Below are 18924 nucleotides of genomic sequence, written 5' to 3'. Positions count from 1 at the left end.
CGCGCACGGCACACGCGCAATGGAAAGTTTCCATTAGCCATCATTAAAAAGCTTAATTACCATAAGGAGCTCTTCCAGCCAAGGGGTTTATTAATGGAGTTGGGTTACCACTTCCTTCCCTTCGGTTTCGGTCTGCTAATGCTGGAAAATCTGAAAGGTCCAATCCTGTCACGTTTTCACTTCCATCTAAATAATGAGAAAGAACATTAGTTATTGATTCTACAAATATTTTATTTAAAATAATCTCTATGCCCAATATGGGGCTTGAACTCATGACCCAGAGATTAAGACTGTAAATTGATCTCTACTGACTTGAGCCAGCCAGGGACCCAGATTCTACAAACATTAAAGAGATAATTAAAGACCAACCATAATATAATTTGAAATGACAGTACCTTCTTCCTAAATAATGCACAGCGCTGTACTAGGTATGTGTAGGTGTACAACAAACACTTCTGGACTAATTTCATGCAAAAGAATTTCATGAATAATGCAGCAAAGTAATATGTAGCTAGCATAATAAAAATCTCAAATCATAGAGACTTAAGACAGACAAGGAGTAAGGTGGTACATTATTTCTCCTGTGAAGGATGGCACTCTGAAGTTACAGCTTGTTAGCTAACGAGAGAGTGTTGTGGCATAACTGCTCTTTTCATTATATCCAAAAGTAGAGGTAGAATCTGGATGCTTGAAGCTTTATTTATACACAGGATGGTAACATTTGCCTCCTGCATATGACCAGAAGCATATCTGAAACAGGGCAGTGGAAGCAGAAACTCTAAGAACTTCTAATCTTGTGGCCTACCTGTCTCATACACAAATTGTGTGTGTGTGTGTGTGTGTGTGTGTGTGTGTGTGTGTGTGTCGGTGGTGGTGGTGGTGGTGGTGGTGGTGGTGGTGGTGGTTGTGGTTAGGGAGTATAAGTAGGGTGGTGCAGACAGGGTTCCCATGTCTGGCAAGTTGGGAAGCATGGGGGTATGATGCAAAGCCCAGTTTATGTTACCTATTACATAGTAGGCGCTCAATAAATATACACTAAATGAATAAAGTTAATTACTGTTCATTTATAAATGAGAAAAATCAGCTCACTTCCATTTAAAAATTAAAATTTAATCCAACAGTTCTACTTTGCCTATTTTATTTTTTTAAAGATTTTATTTTTTATTAATAGCTACACCCAATGTAGGGCTCAAACTCATAACCCTAAGATCGAAGAGTCACATGCTCTACCAACTGAGCCAGCCAGGTGCCCCTCTACTTTGCCTATTTTAATCATCCCCTGGATTTCTTCTTAATTCTTATTATTCTATTTTATTCTTACAATCTTATATTCTTAATTTTTGAAGAATTTAATTTTCTATCTTAGTTTTGGCCTGCATTATAGCTTTTCTTTAATCTTTGTTTTATATAATGTGTTAATGTTTTACACCATTTCCAATTTATTTAGCCTTTTAGTTAATTTTTTATTTTTCTCCCAGTTCCATAATTCAAAGAATCTCAGAAACTATCTCAAGATTACTTTGGTGATAGTAAAATACACTCTTAACATTCAAAGTCAGATTACAATTTAAAATTATGAAGAGTGAAAGATAAAATTATGTCTACTATTTCTAAACCAACTATAATTTATGAATTTTTAATTTAAAGAAGATATTACTAATAAAAAGACAGCAGAAATTTATATGGCGTCTCAAGTTATGAAAGTAATCTTTCCTGAATTATTTATAGTTATAAATAAACTATAAACTCTGAATATATATCAACTTTTAATACACATCTTCAGGTCCTCTAAGATGGGATTTAAAACTGTCTTATTGGAGAATAGTTTTAACCTAAAAATTAGTTAATAACCTCCCAAATTATATTTTTAGGTAAAGACTTGGAAACAATTTTCCTAAAAATAGTTAAAATTTAGTTAAAACTCAATTTTAAAAATAATTTAAACATTTATGGAAGTGTATGAAAGCATAATTCAGAATATAAGATGGCACTGTCAGACACATTGTTACTTAATGGTCCATTTAACAAAAAAAAAAAATTAACTTGCCAATTAAACTATGATACATAATTTGATTTCAGAGATAATATGAAAAAAAGTGCATTTCAGACAATGGGAATATGGTACTTTATAGCATTTTAACATCTTGAACACAAAACTATAATTTTTAAATGCTAAAATTTGGAATTTTAAAGTCTAATTTGATTAATCTATGCTGCTAAACATGTAACACTTAAAAATTACAAGCTCATAGTCACAAATGACATTTCATTACTAAATCCTGTCTCCTGCTTCCACATATGCTCCATTTCACTGATCATTCTTTCCCTTCCATTTTCTTTAAAAAAAAAAAAAAGTTCTCTCTGAACGATCACATTCATTTTTGCTCCCATGACCATACAACATCTTTTATTTTTTCTCTGGAAAGGGTCTGGAGGCAAAAATGGAAGAGGGTGAAACCTGAAGCAGAATAGAAACAAAGCTTCTTGTTCTCTTCTCTCTGAAGCAGTTGACAAAAGAAATAAGCCAACAGACTATAGGATTCAAAATCAGAATTTTATGTAATTAAAATTTACACATAAAACTGGATTAAAAAAATCCAAGGGTTAAATGCCACAATTAGTATTATTAAAATTATTAAGAAAAACTGTTAAATGCTCCAATATAATCATAAAAGTTTCTTCGATCTTGGTCTCTATAGCCAGAATGCTGTCCCGCTCAGCCTATTTTAGACTGTAGTGACAGGACTGAGGATAGGAAAAGCTCCTGAAGCAAAAGAGATTCTGAGGCATAAACACAGACTAAGTTAATGTTTAGGCTTTCTCCGGGTGTTAAGGAAACAGTCCTAAAGCTGTAACACTATCCTATTACCATGTCTAGTGAAAAAGTGTATTTAAATCTGTCAACTGTTCACACACTGATTTAAACCCTCTCACTAAATTAAATTCTACCAGTTTAACAGAAAAATCTTATAATATTTTAAGACCAGTATGTTGAATTGCTTTATATTTCAAAGATCTATCATATTTTTTATAGGGTACTACCTCCGAATAAGCTTACCTGTTCCATTAAAAATGTTACTTGATAAGGAGTTATTCATTCCAAATGCCTGATTCCTGTTCATTCCAAATCCAGACATACTGGGTACATAGAAAATAATTTTAGATATACAGTAAGAACACTAACTTTCAGGTGAAGAAAAACAAAAGTGTATACTTTTGATCTCCTCATATAACAACAGTATGTTTAAAAACAAATACTAATTTTATCTTTCTGAGTTTAACCTTTATTTAAAAACTCTCCTGAAGTCCTTCCATGAACTGAGAACCAAAATGTCTTAAACAGATGATTTTAAAAAACAAAAAGCAAAGAATTTATCCACAAGCCTTAAGGAAAACAGAGATTAATGGTACTATTTTAGGTACTTGGAAAACCAACTTACTGGATACACTGGTGGAAGTAACTAATCTTAAAAACATGCAGTTTAGGGCATAAATATTATTCCTGAATACCTGTTTTCCTTCCATTACTGATAAAGTGTGCCATTAACACTTTCCATAAAAGATCTTATTTCATACAGTCTTCCTCATCTAGAATCTAAACTCCTCATGGATAGGGTCTGCGTCATGGTCATTTCTGTATCCTCTGCCTTTAGTGTTCAGGAGGATACAACAGGCGCTCAATAAATGTTTTGTTTACCTGAATTACATGGTGAATTTAGTGTTCTAAAAAACACGTCATTCTAATCTAAATATAGTTTATCTTTCAGCTACTTAAAAGAAAAAGCAAATCTCTCCATAAAACCCTCAATTCCAAATTAATGCACAACTGGTACTTGGTAAATAATTACAAATGCCTCCCTTTTCTGCACAAGACTAAACACGAGAGAACAGAAACAAGTTTGAACTTAAAGCAAGGCCAGAAGTAATTAAGAATGTCAAAAGAGCTGTTAATGCAAATTCTACAATGAAAGTATGCATCTTTAACATCAAATAATCTGATAAAAGACAGTGTATCAGTGTTATGAGTAGGGTTAAACTGTTTGAAGATGATGGGGGTTGTTTTTTTTTTTTTTCTTTTTCTTTTTTTTTTTTTTGGTCTAACTGTAAAACTAACCATGGCCAAACAATACTTTCACAAAATATGGAGCTGGTGAAACAACAATACTCTAGAGAAGAGTAGGAAAGCCATTAAAAATACTTGTTTAATAGCATGTTAGAATTGTTGGTATAAGTACCTTCATATATTGAAAAAACTGAGGGATGAAAACACTCTAACAAATACACTTTATCAATAGTAATAAACAGGAAAAAAATAGTAATAAACAGGGTTTCAGAGACCCATGTTTCATTGACAATTTACAGGCACTGTATTTAAATTGTTTAAAAAAAAACAATTAAAATGTGAAAAAATATGGAAAGGCAAAAATTTAAATATACATCAATGAACTATACTCTAAGATGTGATAAAGCCCAAGAAGTACATGATTAGGAAGAGCTATCAAGTACTATGAATTTTGATAGCCCTTTACAAATAATATTTATTTTTAAAATTAAGAGCAGTAAAATTATTAAGAGAAGTACACATAAATCTAAATAAAAGAACTAGAGCTTATAGGATGAAGATCAAACAGGAAATGTGCTAATAATCTATTTTTAATCCAGATTTTACAAGTAGTAGATAAAAGAAAGTGAATTAAATGGGTAAGATGAGAGCAAATAGATCAAGATCCTTTTTCCTCATACAGTTCCCCATTTAAAAAAAAAATTGGCGAACTTTAAACACTGTTTTTGTAAGCTACAAAGCCTTTTAGTCACCACTCTCATTAAATTATATGAGCAACTTAAAAATCCTAATAAAATGGACAACTGGTCTTCATATTGTCATTATCACTTGCATAGTGAACAAATGGACAGTGCAAAAAGGAATGAAAAAGCACAAGAGCTCATCTTCTGGTTTTAAATCCCGGATGTGACACTATTTTCAAGTATTGTAGATGTGGCGGTCTTAAAAATTCTTTGGTCAGTAAGTCTCCAAAGCACAAAACTGAATTTCAGTTGAAATGGTACTAAACCAAAGAGTGAAGCAAGGCAGTAACAGTCAAACATATTCCCAGTACTGTTCATTAGTCTGGCCAGCCTCTTTTAACAGAGGAAGGACCTTATCAACAAAAATTTGCCTGGTGGCAACTTAAGAACAATTTTCTGACAACAACAAAAACCGTTTATGTGCTTTCCAAAATCAAACTAGTTTTCAAAAGAACATGTCAAAATTTTAAGTTTGGGGAGGTTAAAGTTGTAGAATTTAACAGAAAGAGAATCTTTGGTCATAAAAATATGATGAAACAAACTTATGAGGCAGAAGACTCAAGAACAGAACGTTGAATATGAAAAGGCACATTTGAAATAATACCCAGAGAGACAATTATACACAGTATCAATAAACATCTTACCTGTTCACAGTAAAAGGCTGTCGAGAAGGCTGCTGCTTTGGCATACATATTATGCTTGGCGAGCTTCTGTTGGGGCTACCTAACCCTGAACTGCTCATGCTATTTGTCCTGCTAGGAATTCCAATGCCCTGACCAACCTGGGAGTGGTTCATCATATTCCTAGGATTCATAGGCAAAATACCCCTGAAAAAGAAGTCCATTATACTAAATAAGCTCTCTACAATCACTCATTAAAATTCTCTGTAAATAATCAATTGGCCTAACCCCAACACCTCAAATATACTTTCAAATTACACTGCTAATTTTCATTAATTTAATTCTTTTGTCTGGTCATTCTAGCTCTTTGAAAAGTCAAACAAACCAACAAGAAATTGAGTACATTACAGCAGAACTAAGATAAGGTGGTATTTAAGATGAGAAAACTAATGGTGTGACCAGGATATAAAATAATCAAATGTGTTTCACACATTTATTTAAAGTAACTTCATTCCAAATGTATGTCATTCTACCTTCTTCATACTAATATGCATCACCTATGTAATTTTGTTTTATTTTACTCACTAGAGCAATGGATGTGTGTTGAGGGAGCAATAATCATAATCACCTGAGGAATGATTTTAAATTGCACAACCTCTTTTGAGGAAGAGCTGGCTTCTGAAAAAGCTCCCCAGGTGGTGATTAATCCTTGATATCCACCCAGCTGACAACCAGTATGCTAGATGCATGATAAAAACATCTTACACTATTCTTATCAGTTTGCAATGAAATAAAATGAGCATAGGGTATTAACTTTCTTTTCCTCAGTGAAAGGCACTGAACCAGAGAAATGAAATAATTAGTTACCTTTTAAAAACTAATACGTTTGCTTACTCTACAAAGATACATTTTGAGAAATATTCTGGTCCATCAATAAATACCTGCTTGGAGATGGAGGCGTGTGAAGTGACATTGTTGGTACCCCTGTTGTTGGCGTGACGTGGCTCGGTAACTGAGTGCCTTGTGATAAGCTGCGATTTAACTGAGGGGTATTGTTGCTCATCCCCCTCATTGGAAGGCCTAGTGCACCTATTAAAAAAATTCAGAAGAAGGAAATTCATTGCCATCAGGAATGAAATTGCTATCCATCTTCTGGAGTGGCAATTTAAAACATTTTAAAATGACCTAACATAATATAATATGCAAATTTTTAATGGATATATTCAATTCACTTCAAATGGACTCCTGAATTTAACAAAAATGCTCTAATCTGAAATTTAGTATTATGAATGGATTTTTGCCTTCATATTTCTACCTTCTGTTCATATCTCTATTCTACGATAAACTATGTCTGCCAACGGTTTTAACAAATCAGATGATTTATGTTTCAATGAAAACACTTTATACAAATATGGCTTTAAGAAATTTGCAATCTTGTGTTTTAATGTTTTAAATCATAACTGAGGTACACATTTAACCTCACTTTGCTGAAGTAGCTTTAATTTTTATATGATCCTTTTAAATGCATTTAGAAATCTCTATTTATACATACATACTTCTAAACATTATAATTTTTACAAACCCAACATAAAGTGTAACTTAAAAAAAACTCAAGCTGATAAAACGGTAAGAGGCAAGAATTTAAAACATTTAAGTTTTCAAAGTACAATGACCTTCTATTTATCTAGTACTCCTAGGGCCAGATGCAAGAGGATGGATGTGTTCCAAAACAGGTATATTTTACAGACTACTGAAGTTTCACCATTCAGAAACAAAACATTTTAAAAAATTGGGATAAACTTATTTCAAAAATGTATGACATACTTCCTAACTTTTATTAATATGAAATATCCCCCTTCCATCCCTCAGAGTAAGGATGTCCAGCTGTCACCAGTTATTGTATCTGCCTATGGATGCCTCCATTTCCTGACCCACACTTTTTGGTGCTGATTCTAGTCAGCTGTGAAATGGCCTACCAGTCAACTAAACCTATTCTGAACTGGAAGTTAAATAAAAGTGGTAAGACGGAGAGCTAATGAATACATAGATTACTTTAGTGCTAGGGATTTAAAGTGACTCTTTTCTTCCCTTTTTGTTCTAATTTCAGGAGCAAGAATTTCAAGGACCTGAGTATTTTGAAACTATGACCTCCAAAAAAACTGGAGTGTATATATGTTCTGAAATGTTTTACTTCAAGTACCTTTGGCATAACAATGTAATAACTAACCTAATGACAGCAGTGGATCACAAAGATTCCACTGGAATCTGCCAGCCACAGAACTCAGCTATAGCCTAACTTTGCTCCTCAACTGAATGAAGCCAATAAACCCAACTCAATATAGTTACACTATTCTGTGTACTAGGTGTACTCTTTTCAGTCAGATTCCATGAGGACCAGAGGTTACTTCTACATTTCTTTACCTAACATGGAGGGAACTAAAGGGCCTACATTATATGTTGGTTTAGTTCACCATATTTATGTTTGATCCCTCCAAGTTTTATGACCGTATTATCACTGGCAGCAGATATTTTTTCTGAATCGGGACAAAATAAGGGAAAAGATGATTAAAAATTAGCCATATAAAATTTCTTCAGAAGAAATCAGTCTTTTACTTCTCCTAAGCCACTAGTTTTCTTGTAGGATGCTCCCATAGTGAACCATCAAAGTGATACTTTTCATATCTTGCATTCAACAAACATTTATTGAGTGCCTACTATGTGCCAAGTACTGAGCTAGCTGTTGGGAATACAGCAGTGAACAAGGTAGAAAAGGCTCCTACCCTCAGGGAGTTTACATCCTTCTCCCCAAATAATGCTGTCCTAAAGTCAGCGACAGCTGCAAATTAACCACAGGAATGTGTTTCACACAATTATTGACCACCAAGAAATACACAATTTTAGAGCCAAAAGGGACCCTAAAGATCACCTAGTCCAAAGTTCGCATTTTACAGATGAGGAATCTGAACCTCAGATGAGTTAACGGACTTCTCCAAGGTGATACAAAGAAAGACTAGAATTTAGATCTCTTAACTCCTAGTATTCTTCATGGCAGCTCTATGGGAGAAGCCCAATATAACACTAAATGAACACCCCATGTGAGTGTTGACCAATTTGTAACACCTCTTATCTATTTTATGTTTTCTCGTGGTTTCTTTTTAAAAATATTTACTTCTCAAATATTTTCTAAACCTCCCTCTCAGTCTTTTCCCTGCATTTTCTTTTTCCCTCTTTCCTCTATACCTATTCAAGTTTTTTTCTAATTTTACTTTCTCTTTCACTCTCTTATACCTTTATCACTATAAATAAACATACACTTAAAAAAAAATCTAGTACCTTTTGGCTGTTTTCTAATAATCAATATGCCTTACAAAAGACTGAGATTTGTTTACTTCAATCCTTCATATACATAATATTCTATGCTGTATTATGAAAATTTGTAACTTCAGAAATATCTTCAAGATTATCTGAACATAAGCAAAAAACTTGGAGATGGAAACAAGAATGTGTATGGTTTATTTAGTCAATTAGGAATTGGCACATGAGTTAATTTGTAGGGCTGAGAATGGAGGAAGACAGTGTGAAAAAACTGAAAGATTAGTGTTTACTTTTATTTTTCCTTCAACACTCTTGATTTCACAAAACAGCTAATTCAAACACAGTCTGAGTTGCATTTTGTTGAACTAGGTAGATATGAAAAAAAAGAAGAGAGGAATGTATTAATTGCAAATAGGATCATCAAGTTTTGAATACCTTAATAATCAACCTATTTCAAATTCAATTAAAAATTGAATTCTTTTAAAACATAAAGAATATAAAAAAATTTAAAAAATAAATAAAGAATATCACTGAATAGAAACATATGAAGATTTTATTTTTAGGAAATAAAATACACTAATCATTAAATTTGAGTTACTTGAGTTAAATAATTGTAACTGGATATAATCAAAAAGAGAACTTTATTCTTTTAGTAATATATTTAGAAACAATCACAGAAAATCTTCAAAATACGATACCAAGAAGATGTGCAGGCCAAAAGAAAAAAAAATCATTAAAAATTTTGGCATAAAATAACTACAACAGGTAAAAAGTATTATAAATGAGGAATAAATTTTAAAAAGTTAAGAAGCAGCTTAAAAAGTTATAGCTCTGAATCAAATTTTTCTTTCAATTTGACAAACTAGTTATATGAACATACTCCAAGTAGATTCCTACCTGGCAGGGCACCAAACAGAGAATGAACTGACCAATTTTCAGAAATTCAAAGGAATATCCTCTAACAAATGTTTCCATGAATTATTCCCACTGCACAAACTGATTAATAGCACCACACCTCCCTTACGTATCTTATGGCAAGATATGCCATCCTTTATTCAATCTTTTGCTAAAAACAAAATAACAATAATACAAGTTATAGAGGAAAAAACTCCAATCACAGCAACCAAATCCTTGAATACTCACACTTAAATGAGTCTTTTGAAATCTTTCTTAAGGAAAAGGTGGAAAATCCCTAATTGATGCAAAAGAGCTTCAAGCGTCCTCCCTTCCACTTCCAAAGCAACTAGCTTCTCCTAGGAACTAACTCACTGTTCTGCCCACACTGATGAAGAATAACCACCTTCTAACCTCCAACTTGTCCTCACATCTTCTTACCTCCAATCTGCCCTGCACTTAGCTGCTCAATCTTTTGTGTAATATTATTTTGTTAAGTATTTTCCTTCCTTAAAAATCAAAGGATCTGGGCAGCCCTGGTGGCTCAGCAGTTTAGTGCCGCTTTCGGCCCAGGGTCTGATCCTGGAGACCCGGGATGGAGTCCCACGTAGGGTTCCCTGCAGGGAGCCTGCTTCTCCCTCTGCCCGTGTCTCTGTCTCTGCCTCTCTCTCTCTGTGTCTCATGAATAAATAAATAAAATAAATCAAAGGATTTTAGAGAGAAGAGTCTCCAGAGATCATCCAACTAAGTTACAGATAAAGAACATCAGGAATTAAGAGTTACTTACCAAAAATCACAATGAAGAATAAAAATAATATAATTTCTTAACTCTTACACTCATCCTTTTGCAACCAATCACTTTCCACTTCTTACAGTAGTTGCAAACTTGTATCACCTATGGAACGTTAATGTCTACATTCCATGCCCAGAAATTGTCACTCAGTCTGAATCGAGGCAACTCATGGCCATTGGGATGTGAAAGCTCCCTGGCTGTTTTTAGGGGTACAGTCAAGAGTACAGAACCACTGTCCTATGAAATCCAATCACCATTTAGTCTTTTAAAAATCTGTCAGGATTGTGCTTCTAATCTTTGTTTTTTTTAGCCCCCAACTTTGAGATAAAACTGACATGTAACTCTTCTATTCTTTGTTTTTTTTTTTAATTTTTATTTATTTATGATAGTCACAGAGAGAGAGAGAGAGAGGCAGAGACATAGGCAGAGGGAGAGGCAGGCTCCATGCACCGGGAGCCCGACGTGGGATTCGATCCCGAGTCTCCAGGATCGCGCCCCGGGCCAAAGGCAGGCGCTAAACCGCTGCGCCACCCAGGGATCCCGTAACTCTTCTATTCTTAATTAATATTCTACTCACTCCATTATAAACTCTTTTTACATACCACATATTTTACTTACAATCTTCCTTCTTTCCCTGGTCCTCTAAATCTGTCCCTGTTCTTTTATTCATATACCCCTCTCCACCTAGAATACTTTTCCTTTCCTTCATCCTATAGAAATACAGAAGAGCATCTTTTTTTTTTCTTTTAAAGTCACGATCCAGGTGTTTACATGCAGTACATGTATAGTGTGTTTTGATGTATATGGGAGGGACTGCTAACTCAGACGTGAAAGCAAAATGGATTTGGAATCAGAAAATGTTTCCTGGAGAACAGTACATGAATTAAATAATGAAAGAGACCTAGTTCAGGTATTTGATGGTGGTGATGAGTCAGGAAGGTAAAAATATTCTAACAGTTTATGATGAGAAAACACCAAGATGTATGAAAATGACGACAAGTGATATGCCTAGAGGAGGAGTGGGTTTGCTTTGGGGTATTAAGGATGTAGACAAGAAAGAAACACGGATGGATGGAGTTATTGGGCTGGAGTTAACAGGCTTCAACATCCTCAACTATGAAAAGCTGCTACTATGTTAGCACCAGCGGAGAGACAATGTTTGGCTGGATCTTTACAGCAGCTGGCACTCTACCTATGGAACATCCATCCATGTGAAGCTCCGAAGTATACTTTGTACTCCTCTTCAACCTAAGTTTCCATTATAGATTCATGGCACCCATTCCCCAAGTAATGCACCTTAGAAATCCTGGGTCTGTCTCTTTCACATCCTATATCACCAAATCATATTAGTTCTGTCTCCAAAATATCCTAATCTGACCACTTCTAAACACCTCTACTCCTACTCCAAGTCATCCTATTTTTTTTTTTTTTGCCTGGGCTACTATAGCAATAGCCTTGTCTTTCATATCATTTGTTCCTCCCCACCCAATCCATTTACTACAGGGCAAAGTGATCTTTTAAAAATAAAACTGTATCTTAAAATCCTTCCAATTAAACTTAGAATAAATCGAAATTCTTTACCAAATCTTTACAAGACTCCATGATTTGACATCTGGCACTCCATCAACCTTCTACTTTGTTCATTACACTAGCCCTCTCAGTCATCCTTCAACACTAGGTTCTTTCTTACATTCTCATGAGTAAGCACTTGTGCATTTGCTGTTGTCTGTACCTAAAAAGCTCTCCCTCAGATCCTTCCAAAGATTTCTCTTTCTCAACCTTCAGGTTTCCATTCAAATAGAACTTCCTCAGAGAGCCTGTCTATTCCATGTAAAGTAGTAATCCCATCTACTCATTCTTTAATCTGACTTAATTTTTATAGTACTTACTAGAATTATATGATTTACTTAGCTAGCTGCATGATTATCTTTCTCCTTGAAAATGTAAACTCCATGAAAACAAGATCTCTGTTATCTGCCATTCTCTTAGCTCTTGGAATAATACTTCATTCATGGTAAAGGTAGCTAACTAAATACTACCAAAATGCTCTGGTCAGTAGACCCTTGAAATCTGTAGCTTTAACATTTGTTGTTTCTACTATGTGCTAATGGTCCTCTAGGGTCATGACATTCAGTAAGTAATAATGTAGCATTCAGGATTCAAAGAAACTTCTGTTCTCAACTCTTGTTATCATAACTACACTTACTAAGTAATGTAATCCTGGCTGTATTACTTAATCCCTTAAAACCTTGGCCATTAAGATAGGCACACTTCTCTCTCTTGGGGTAGATGTGACGATTCAATGAGTTGATTTATATAAAGTACTTAAAATAGCACCTGACACACAGTAAATACATAATAATTATCAGCTTCTCAGGGCTGGGTAGGGTGAATGTGAAACATGCTTATGCAAAAAGGATAAAAAAAAAAAAAAAAAGTCCAGATGGTCCTAAAGGTGATGGTGAAGATTATAGTCTAACACAGTAATAGTTTTCACCAGAGAAATCATTGTTTCCTGTGGGAAAACTGTATGCTATAGTTGTTCTTGGCCTTGGAAAGTGCTAAAGATCTTGAGATATATCCCACAGAATTATAAAGACTGTACTCCTTGCATGAAACCAATATAACAGCCTAATAGTAGGTTTCCCTTGCCCTCATAAACTAGACCACTTTCAAATCTACCCTATGCTGAGTGCATTGTTCCCACTACTAGAACAACTTTACACATAGTTTCTTCAAGGCCAATGACAAACATGACTTCATTTCTAAATCCCTTCTTGATCATTCTCCAAGATATGTGCTGACTCCCACCTCTGAAACATCCAGAAAACTCTGTACTTTTTCCTCTGCTCTGCAGTAAAATAACTTGTGTCCTTATCTACTACATTATACCTAAGGACCATATCTTGCACCTCATGCATTCAATAAACATTTACTGAGTACCTATCATGTACTGAGGATACAAAAGCAAATGAGGACATGCAAGAAATGAGCATGGCTAGGTCACAGAAGTATGTACACTGTAAGGTATGGCATAAAAGAGCCTCTTCTAACACACATCTGAGCTATGCAACATAATGAATGCCATTATGTGGTAGGTACTTAGTAGCTATTAAACTCAATGCCTAAAAAAAAAAAAAAAAAAAACCTCAATTCCTCTCCTTTTGGAAACTTTTCCTTATCACTGTAGCTTACTGTGCTTTTCTCTCTAAACCCTAAGCTTGTCCATACCACTCAATATGATACCTTTTAATCCATGTATCAGCATTATAGGCTGTTATTTAACATTTATATATAAATGTCTTGACATGTGTTTCTTGAGAGCAAGAACTCCCATAGCATTCAGTATTAATTCAACTATCTGTTAAATGTTCCTATAATTTCTTCAAACTATTAAAATATGTCATTCACCTAACCATAGTGATACATGTCAGTAGCATCATTTCTGAATCACTCCACCTGTGCTCTGGTTCTCCACAAAACAAGTAGCCTTCACCTCTGTGTTCTTAAAACAGGAGGCCAAAGGAATGTTGTTGAAAGCATGAGAAAATGCCACTGCTCTCAAGCCAGGAGTCCAGATCCCAGAAAGACAAGTTTCTTTCCCCAGCTAGATGCCCAGGTCCTCTGAGAATTCAGATACAAGAATGTACCATGGACTCATCCTGATAGCTTGTTAACCTATGTGCCTATAAGACAATAAATAGTAGAAGCACTCAGTAAATAGCAGTTTCCCTTTTCTCCAGTTCTCCAAGGTTCTAAACTGTGTTGGTAAGAAAGAAAAAGTCACTACAACTTTATTGCCACTGATTTCAATGTACTGAATATCCAGGAGAGAGTAATACCTGGTTCCCTGTTAATTCCAATCTAATAGATAGTTTCAGGGAGTTGAGGGGGTCTTTAAGCCTATAAAGTATACCTAAAATCTTATGCACACTTGCAAAGAAAACAAGTAGAGAACATCATGCAACTTGAGTACAAGATTCCATTCAATGGCTTCTATAGTTATCATTTGGTACACTGCATCCACATGAATTCTTAGATGAAAAGTTAGACGTATCCTATCATATACTTGGATACATTCAGACTATACAGGAACCTGTGATCATACAAGTCCCCAGTCTAGCATCTTCTAGGTGCCCTTATGTACTACACAATTACTTCCACCCAAATCTGGCAAAATGTAAGTTTCAGCAGCCCTATATCCATTCTAAGAGGAAGGTCCTCCCTTGTTTAATCTCAGTGAGATTACCCTCAGTTTTGGAAAGCACTCTTCCATCTCAACCTCTAACTTCTGTAATCATCAAGAACATAAAACAGATGGTAGACCTCCATTTTAATAGTGCAAATTCCTGCTGAACTTTGCCAATCTGAATACAGAGGTAATGGCACTATTCAATCCACTTGGGAAGCAAAAGAACAGTTGTAACAAGCCTACTGCACAATTACAATTTGTTGCCATAAGAATAACATCGACTAATCTATCCCACCTACCACTCCTATCTCTCCATTCTTTATTAAGATTAGCTCCTCAAATTTTATCATTCCGACTAATTTATACTACTAAAACCTGGACCTTCAAATCCCACAGGGCAGTTGGTGTTCTTTTGTCTGACAAGGTGTGTGTTCAGATTACTTATCAGCTAACTGAGCTATCTGACCCTAAGTTTTATCCAACAGGCTGGGTGGGAATCCAGCCTCTGTCTTTTTTACTAGCTTTAGCTTTTTAGACTGTACCCTAGAAAGGAATAACAGTTCCCTGACTTAAGACATTTCCCAGTTCACCTAAGGTTCAAATTTTTTGTAGACTAATACCTACAATGTCAATTAAAAGACTGAACCATGCATTGAAAATGCTGATTGACAATTGCTACAGGAATACAGCCATTTAATATACTAAATTCCAACAAGAAATATCTGTCACATATGATTTCTTCTTAAACGGAATACCTTAAAATACTTTTCCTAATGAAAATAACTTTGCTCATTTATTAATCTTTGTATATCCCTAATCATGAGCAAAATCATTTTACACAAATTAAGAAGCTAATAAATATCTGATACCAATAAAGTAAGTATATTTCAAACTTAACCCATTCCATATCTTAGCCCAATTACAATTTCATGTTTGCAGGTTAAAAAGTGACATCAGATTTTAGAAGTCCATAGAGCTGATTATATTGTAAAAACAACTGCCATTCTCCTTCGTAAAGTAACCTTACCTTCTCAAATATAATTTTTTCCTATTCTATATCTACTTTCTGCTGTGACAAGTTATGGGCTTTAAAAAGAAAACAAAGTTCTTTGCAGTTACTCTATAGAAATAAGGGGTGGCTTAAAATAACTAGATATTTTCATGATAAGGGTTGCCAGAAAGGTGAAAGTAGTAGGTTTTATACTAAAACACAGGATAAATGAAGCAAACTAATTAATAATATCCTCTCAACAATTAGAATGAACATTTGTAGATAAATAAGCAACACCTCTTTTATGCAATATAAAGCTTTTTAAAAATGTTTTCCACTTAACTAGAGGAAAACTGCTACTATGTACAAGCAATTAATAGTTTTATTTACTAATTCTATACTAACAAAACTGCATGCCACAGCAAAAATGGAAGGAAGAAAAAAGTATATTGAAACTATGTTTAACAAAATTTCCTTCCCCCAAAATAAATTTGAAGAATAAAGTGGTCTGACAAACTATTCTGATACCTACCAAAACTTTGCTTTTTTATTATACTAATAGGAAAGGATTCTAAATCAAATAACTGATTTTTATTTGAAGCTGGTTAAGATACTCTATTGTCAGATTGTTTCGTCCAGTGACTCTATTTCCTGTAATCTCTGATGGGAATTTATATCCCTTTTAACACCCTCCTCCCATTAACAGAGATGAGAGATCAGCAATCTCTGACATTAACAGAGATAATAAATAATAAAATCTTATTAATATTTAACAGTTTGGAAAATTAACTGAAAAAATCGGAAGATTTTATAACTTAGTTTTATAAAAATTTTATGTGATAATAGCTAATGTTTATTGAGCGCTTACTATGTGCCAGGCACTGTGCTAAGCGCTATAAAAGCATTACAGTACTTAAAAGAAATAAAATCTTGTATGTAGAAAAAGCATTGAACTGTGAGTCAGAAACATATATTCTATATCCAGACTGAGCTACAGTAAAAGAAATATTTGCTAAACAAAGAGAACATTTCAGATTTTTAACTAATGGTCTTTCATTATAAAAAAGCTGAAAACCAAACAAAACAAGCCACTCAACTGACCAAACAAAAAAAGTTTTAACTTCCTCTAATTGAAAACATAGAGGATGTCTGTTTTTTTTAATTTGTTTAGCAAATTCTTCTTCAAAAACACTGTACTGCAAAGGAACATACAAAGGATGTAAAAAAAATTTCAATCTACCCTATATCCAAATAATAGTAAGTTCTGAATTAGAAAAGTTCTGAAACAATGAGGTTTTCCTATGTATGTGAACTAAGGAAAACCAAAACTTAAAAATCTTTCCTTTAATCCTAGAATTGACCCAGAAAGGCAGCAATTGGTTGTTCGTTATTTCAAAGTTATTTTTTTTCTTAAATAAAGGATCCCAGAATAAATACAAAACTCTTACTTTGTTGCCCGTATAAACTTGCCCCAAACTGAGACAGCTGACCTGATGTAGATGGTGATGCCAGCATCTAGAAACAAATTAATTATATTAGAGCATAAAGAAAGTACACAAAGCAATGCATTTATACTTAATGAATCTGTACAATATACAATATGTGACAATCAATCCACATTTCTCATTCTTCAAAAAAACATAAAGCTAACATTATATAATAAATTCCATGTTTAAGAAAATATCATAATTGGATAAAATAAAAATGTACAAATAAAACTAATTTCTGATTACAAGTATTTTTTTAAGTTACTCTAAATGAAACATAGCAGCATCACTTCACTTTAAAAAAGCAAAAAATCTAGGTTAACAAAAACATGAAGACAGTATCTCAAAAAGTCAGCCTCTATAAATTTATAAGTGAAATTATTTGATTCTTAGATATTATATTAAGCTAAATTCTAAACTCAGTTTATTAAAAGTTGAAAATAAAATTACTGAAATAGAGAAAATTTATATTTTATAAGAATACTTCCTAACATTTATATATGCAAATAGTTTAATGCATAAAACGGGTAGAAAAATCTAACAAATATACACACAATCATATAATAAATGGAGAGATGACATAATACCAAAAGACAAGTCAAAATTACTTACAAAATTATACAGACATAGTATATAATGTATACTGTTAGTGATGGGACTTTCATGGCACTTTAACAGTGCCTTTCAATTTATTGCATCAGCATCTTTTTTTCCTATTAGAATATAAATTTTTGAAGGCATGTTATATTCATGGAACATGTTACTTATAATCATTTTTTATTTCCTCATAGAAACTGGCACTGAATACAGAAAGTAGATACTTAAACTGAGTAAATAAAAACGTGTACATATAAGTGTATGTTCAGGTACTATCTTATATTAAGCAACCACCAAAACAATTTAACTAAATAATATTTGGGCAATGTCAACAAAAGGATTGTAATCAAGTAGACGAAGAAAATGAATTATGCACCTAGTTATACCTTAGCACAAAACGTGATAAATGGTCTGAAGTATCACGAGAGGAAAAAAATTCTGAACCAAGGGTAAGGTAACAGGAATATTTTATAGAGCAATAACATATGATGAGAGATCTTCCAGGCTAAGAGTATGCAGCAAGTGTTAAGTGTGTCAAAAGTTAGTGACACAATTAGAATACAAACAAAATAAAAAACATTCGTGATTTCATTAAAGGTATTAGTGAAAGAAGTTTAAGGCATACACCCCTATGTACATGTGGACATACACAGAATGAGAAATTTAAGAGTGTGCTGGGGCCAGATGTAAATGGCAAATGACTATCAACTATGGCAATAATGAGAAAAAAAAATATTAAGCAAAAGAAGTGACCTGATCAAACTGTGCATTAGGGAGATAATTCCAACAGCAAAAATGGATGGAAATGCTAAGATACTAAACCAGAACAGCAGAGGTGGGACTACAAAAGAGAGACATTATGGAGGTAGAAGCAACTGTATTTCATGACCTGCAGAAATGGTTGAGGTTTAGAGAAAAGGAGGAAGAGTAAAGAATCACCAGACAGGGAACTATCAGAGGCCACTCTGATAGTGAAGAATGGTGCTGACATTGGCTACATTAGGACAACCAGAAGGAGAAATATTTAAACAAGAAAGGTTTTATGATATATATTTCATGCTATATTTTCATGTCAAAATTCTGACTTGTTCTAATTATTCAAACATTCACAAGAATTTTTTTTTTTCATTCACAAGAATTTTTATACAAGAGTAGTTTTAAACTAATGATATAGATCACTATTCTGAGGCAGGGCTGAGTAATACACTACTCTAAAACCATTAGTATTC

General features: G+C 33.7%; 1 protein-coding gene across 23 annotated transcripts in view; it reads right to left on the bottom strand.

Moving 5' to 3' along the window:
* Nucleotides 1-18924, bottom strand: part of CNOT2 (CCR4-NOT transcription complex subunit 2) — a 117498-nt gene that overhangs the window by 17351 nt on the left and 81223 nt on the right. For 22 of the 23 annotated variants that reach the window (XM_072741748.1, XM_026001731.2, XM_026001726.2 and 19 more), the window contains 5 exons: nt 17060-17126; nt 6368-6515; nt 5451-5633; nt 3059-3138; nt 61-186 (listed from right to left, as the gene is read on the bottom strand). In XM_072741748.1, the coding sequence (XP_072597849.1) occupies nt 61-186; nt 3059-3138; nt 5451-5633; nt 6368-6515; nt 17060-17126 (604 nt within the window). The remainder of the gene's footprint in view (nt 1-60; nt 187-3058; nt 3139-5450; nt 5634-6367; nt 6516-17059; nt 17127-18924) is intronic. The other variant, XM_072741761.1, reaches the window with a different exon arrangement.

Source organism: Vulpes vulpes, chromosome 16 (genome assembly GCF_048418805.1).
Source record: "Vulpes vulpes isolate BD-2025 chromosome 16, VulVul3, whole genome shotgun sequence".
In the NCBI taxonomy this organism is placed as follows: Eukaryota; Metazoa; Chordata; class Mammalia; order Carnivora; family Canidae; genus Vulpes; species Vulpes vulpes.
Note: the sequence above shows the minus strand (reverse complement) of the source record. Positions and strands in the feature narration are given on the sequence as shown.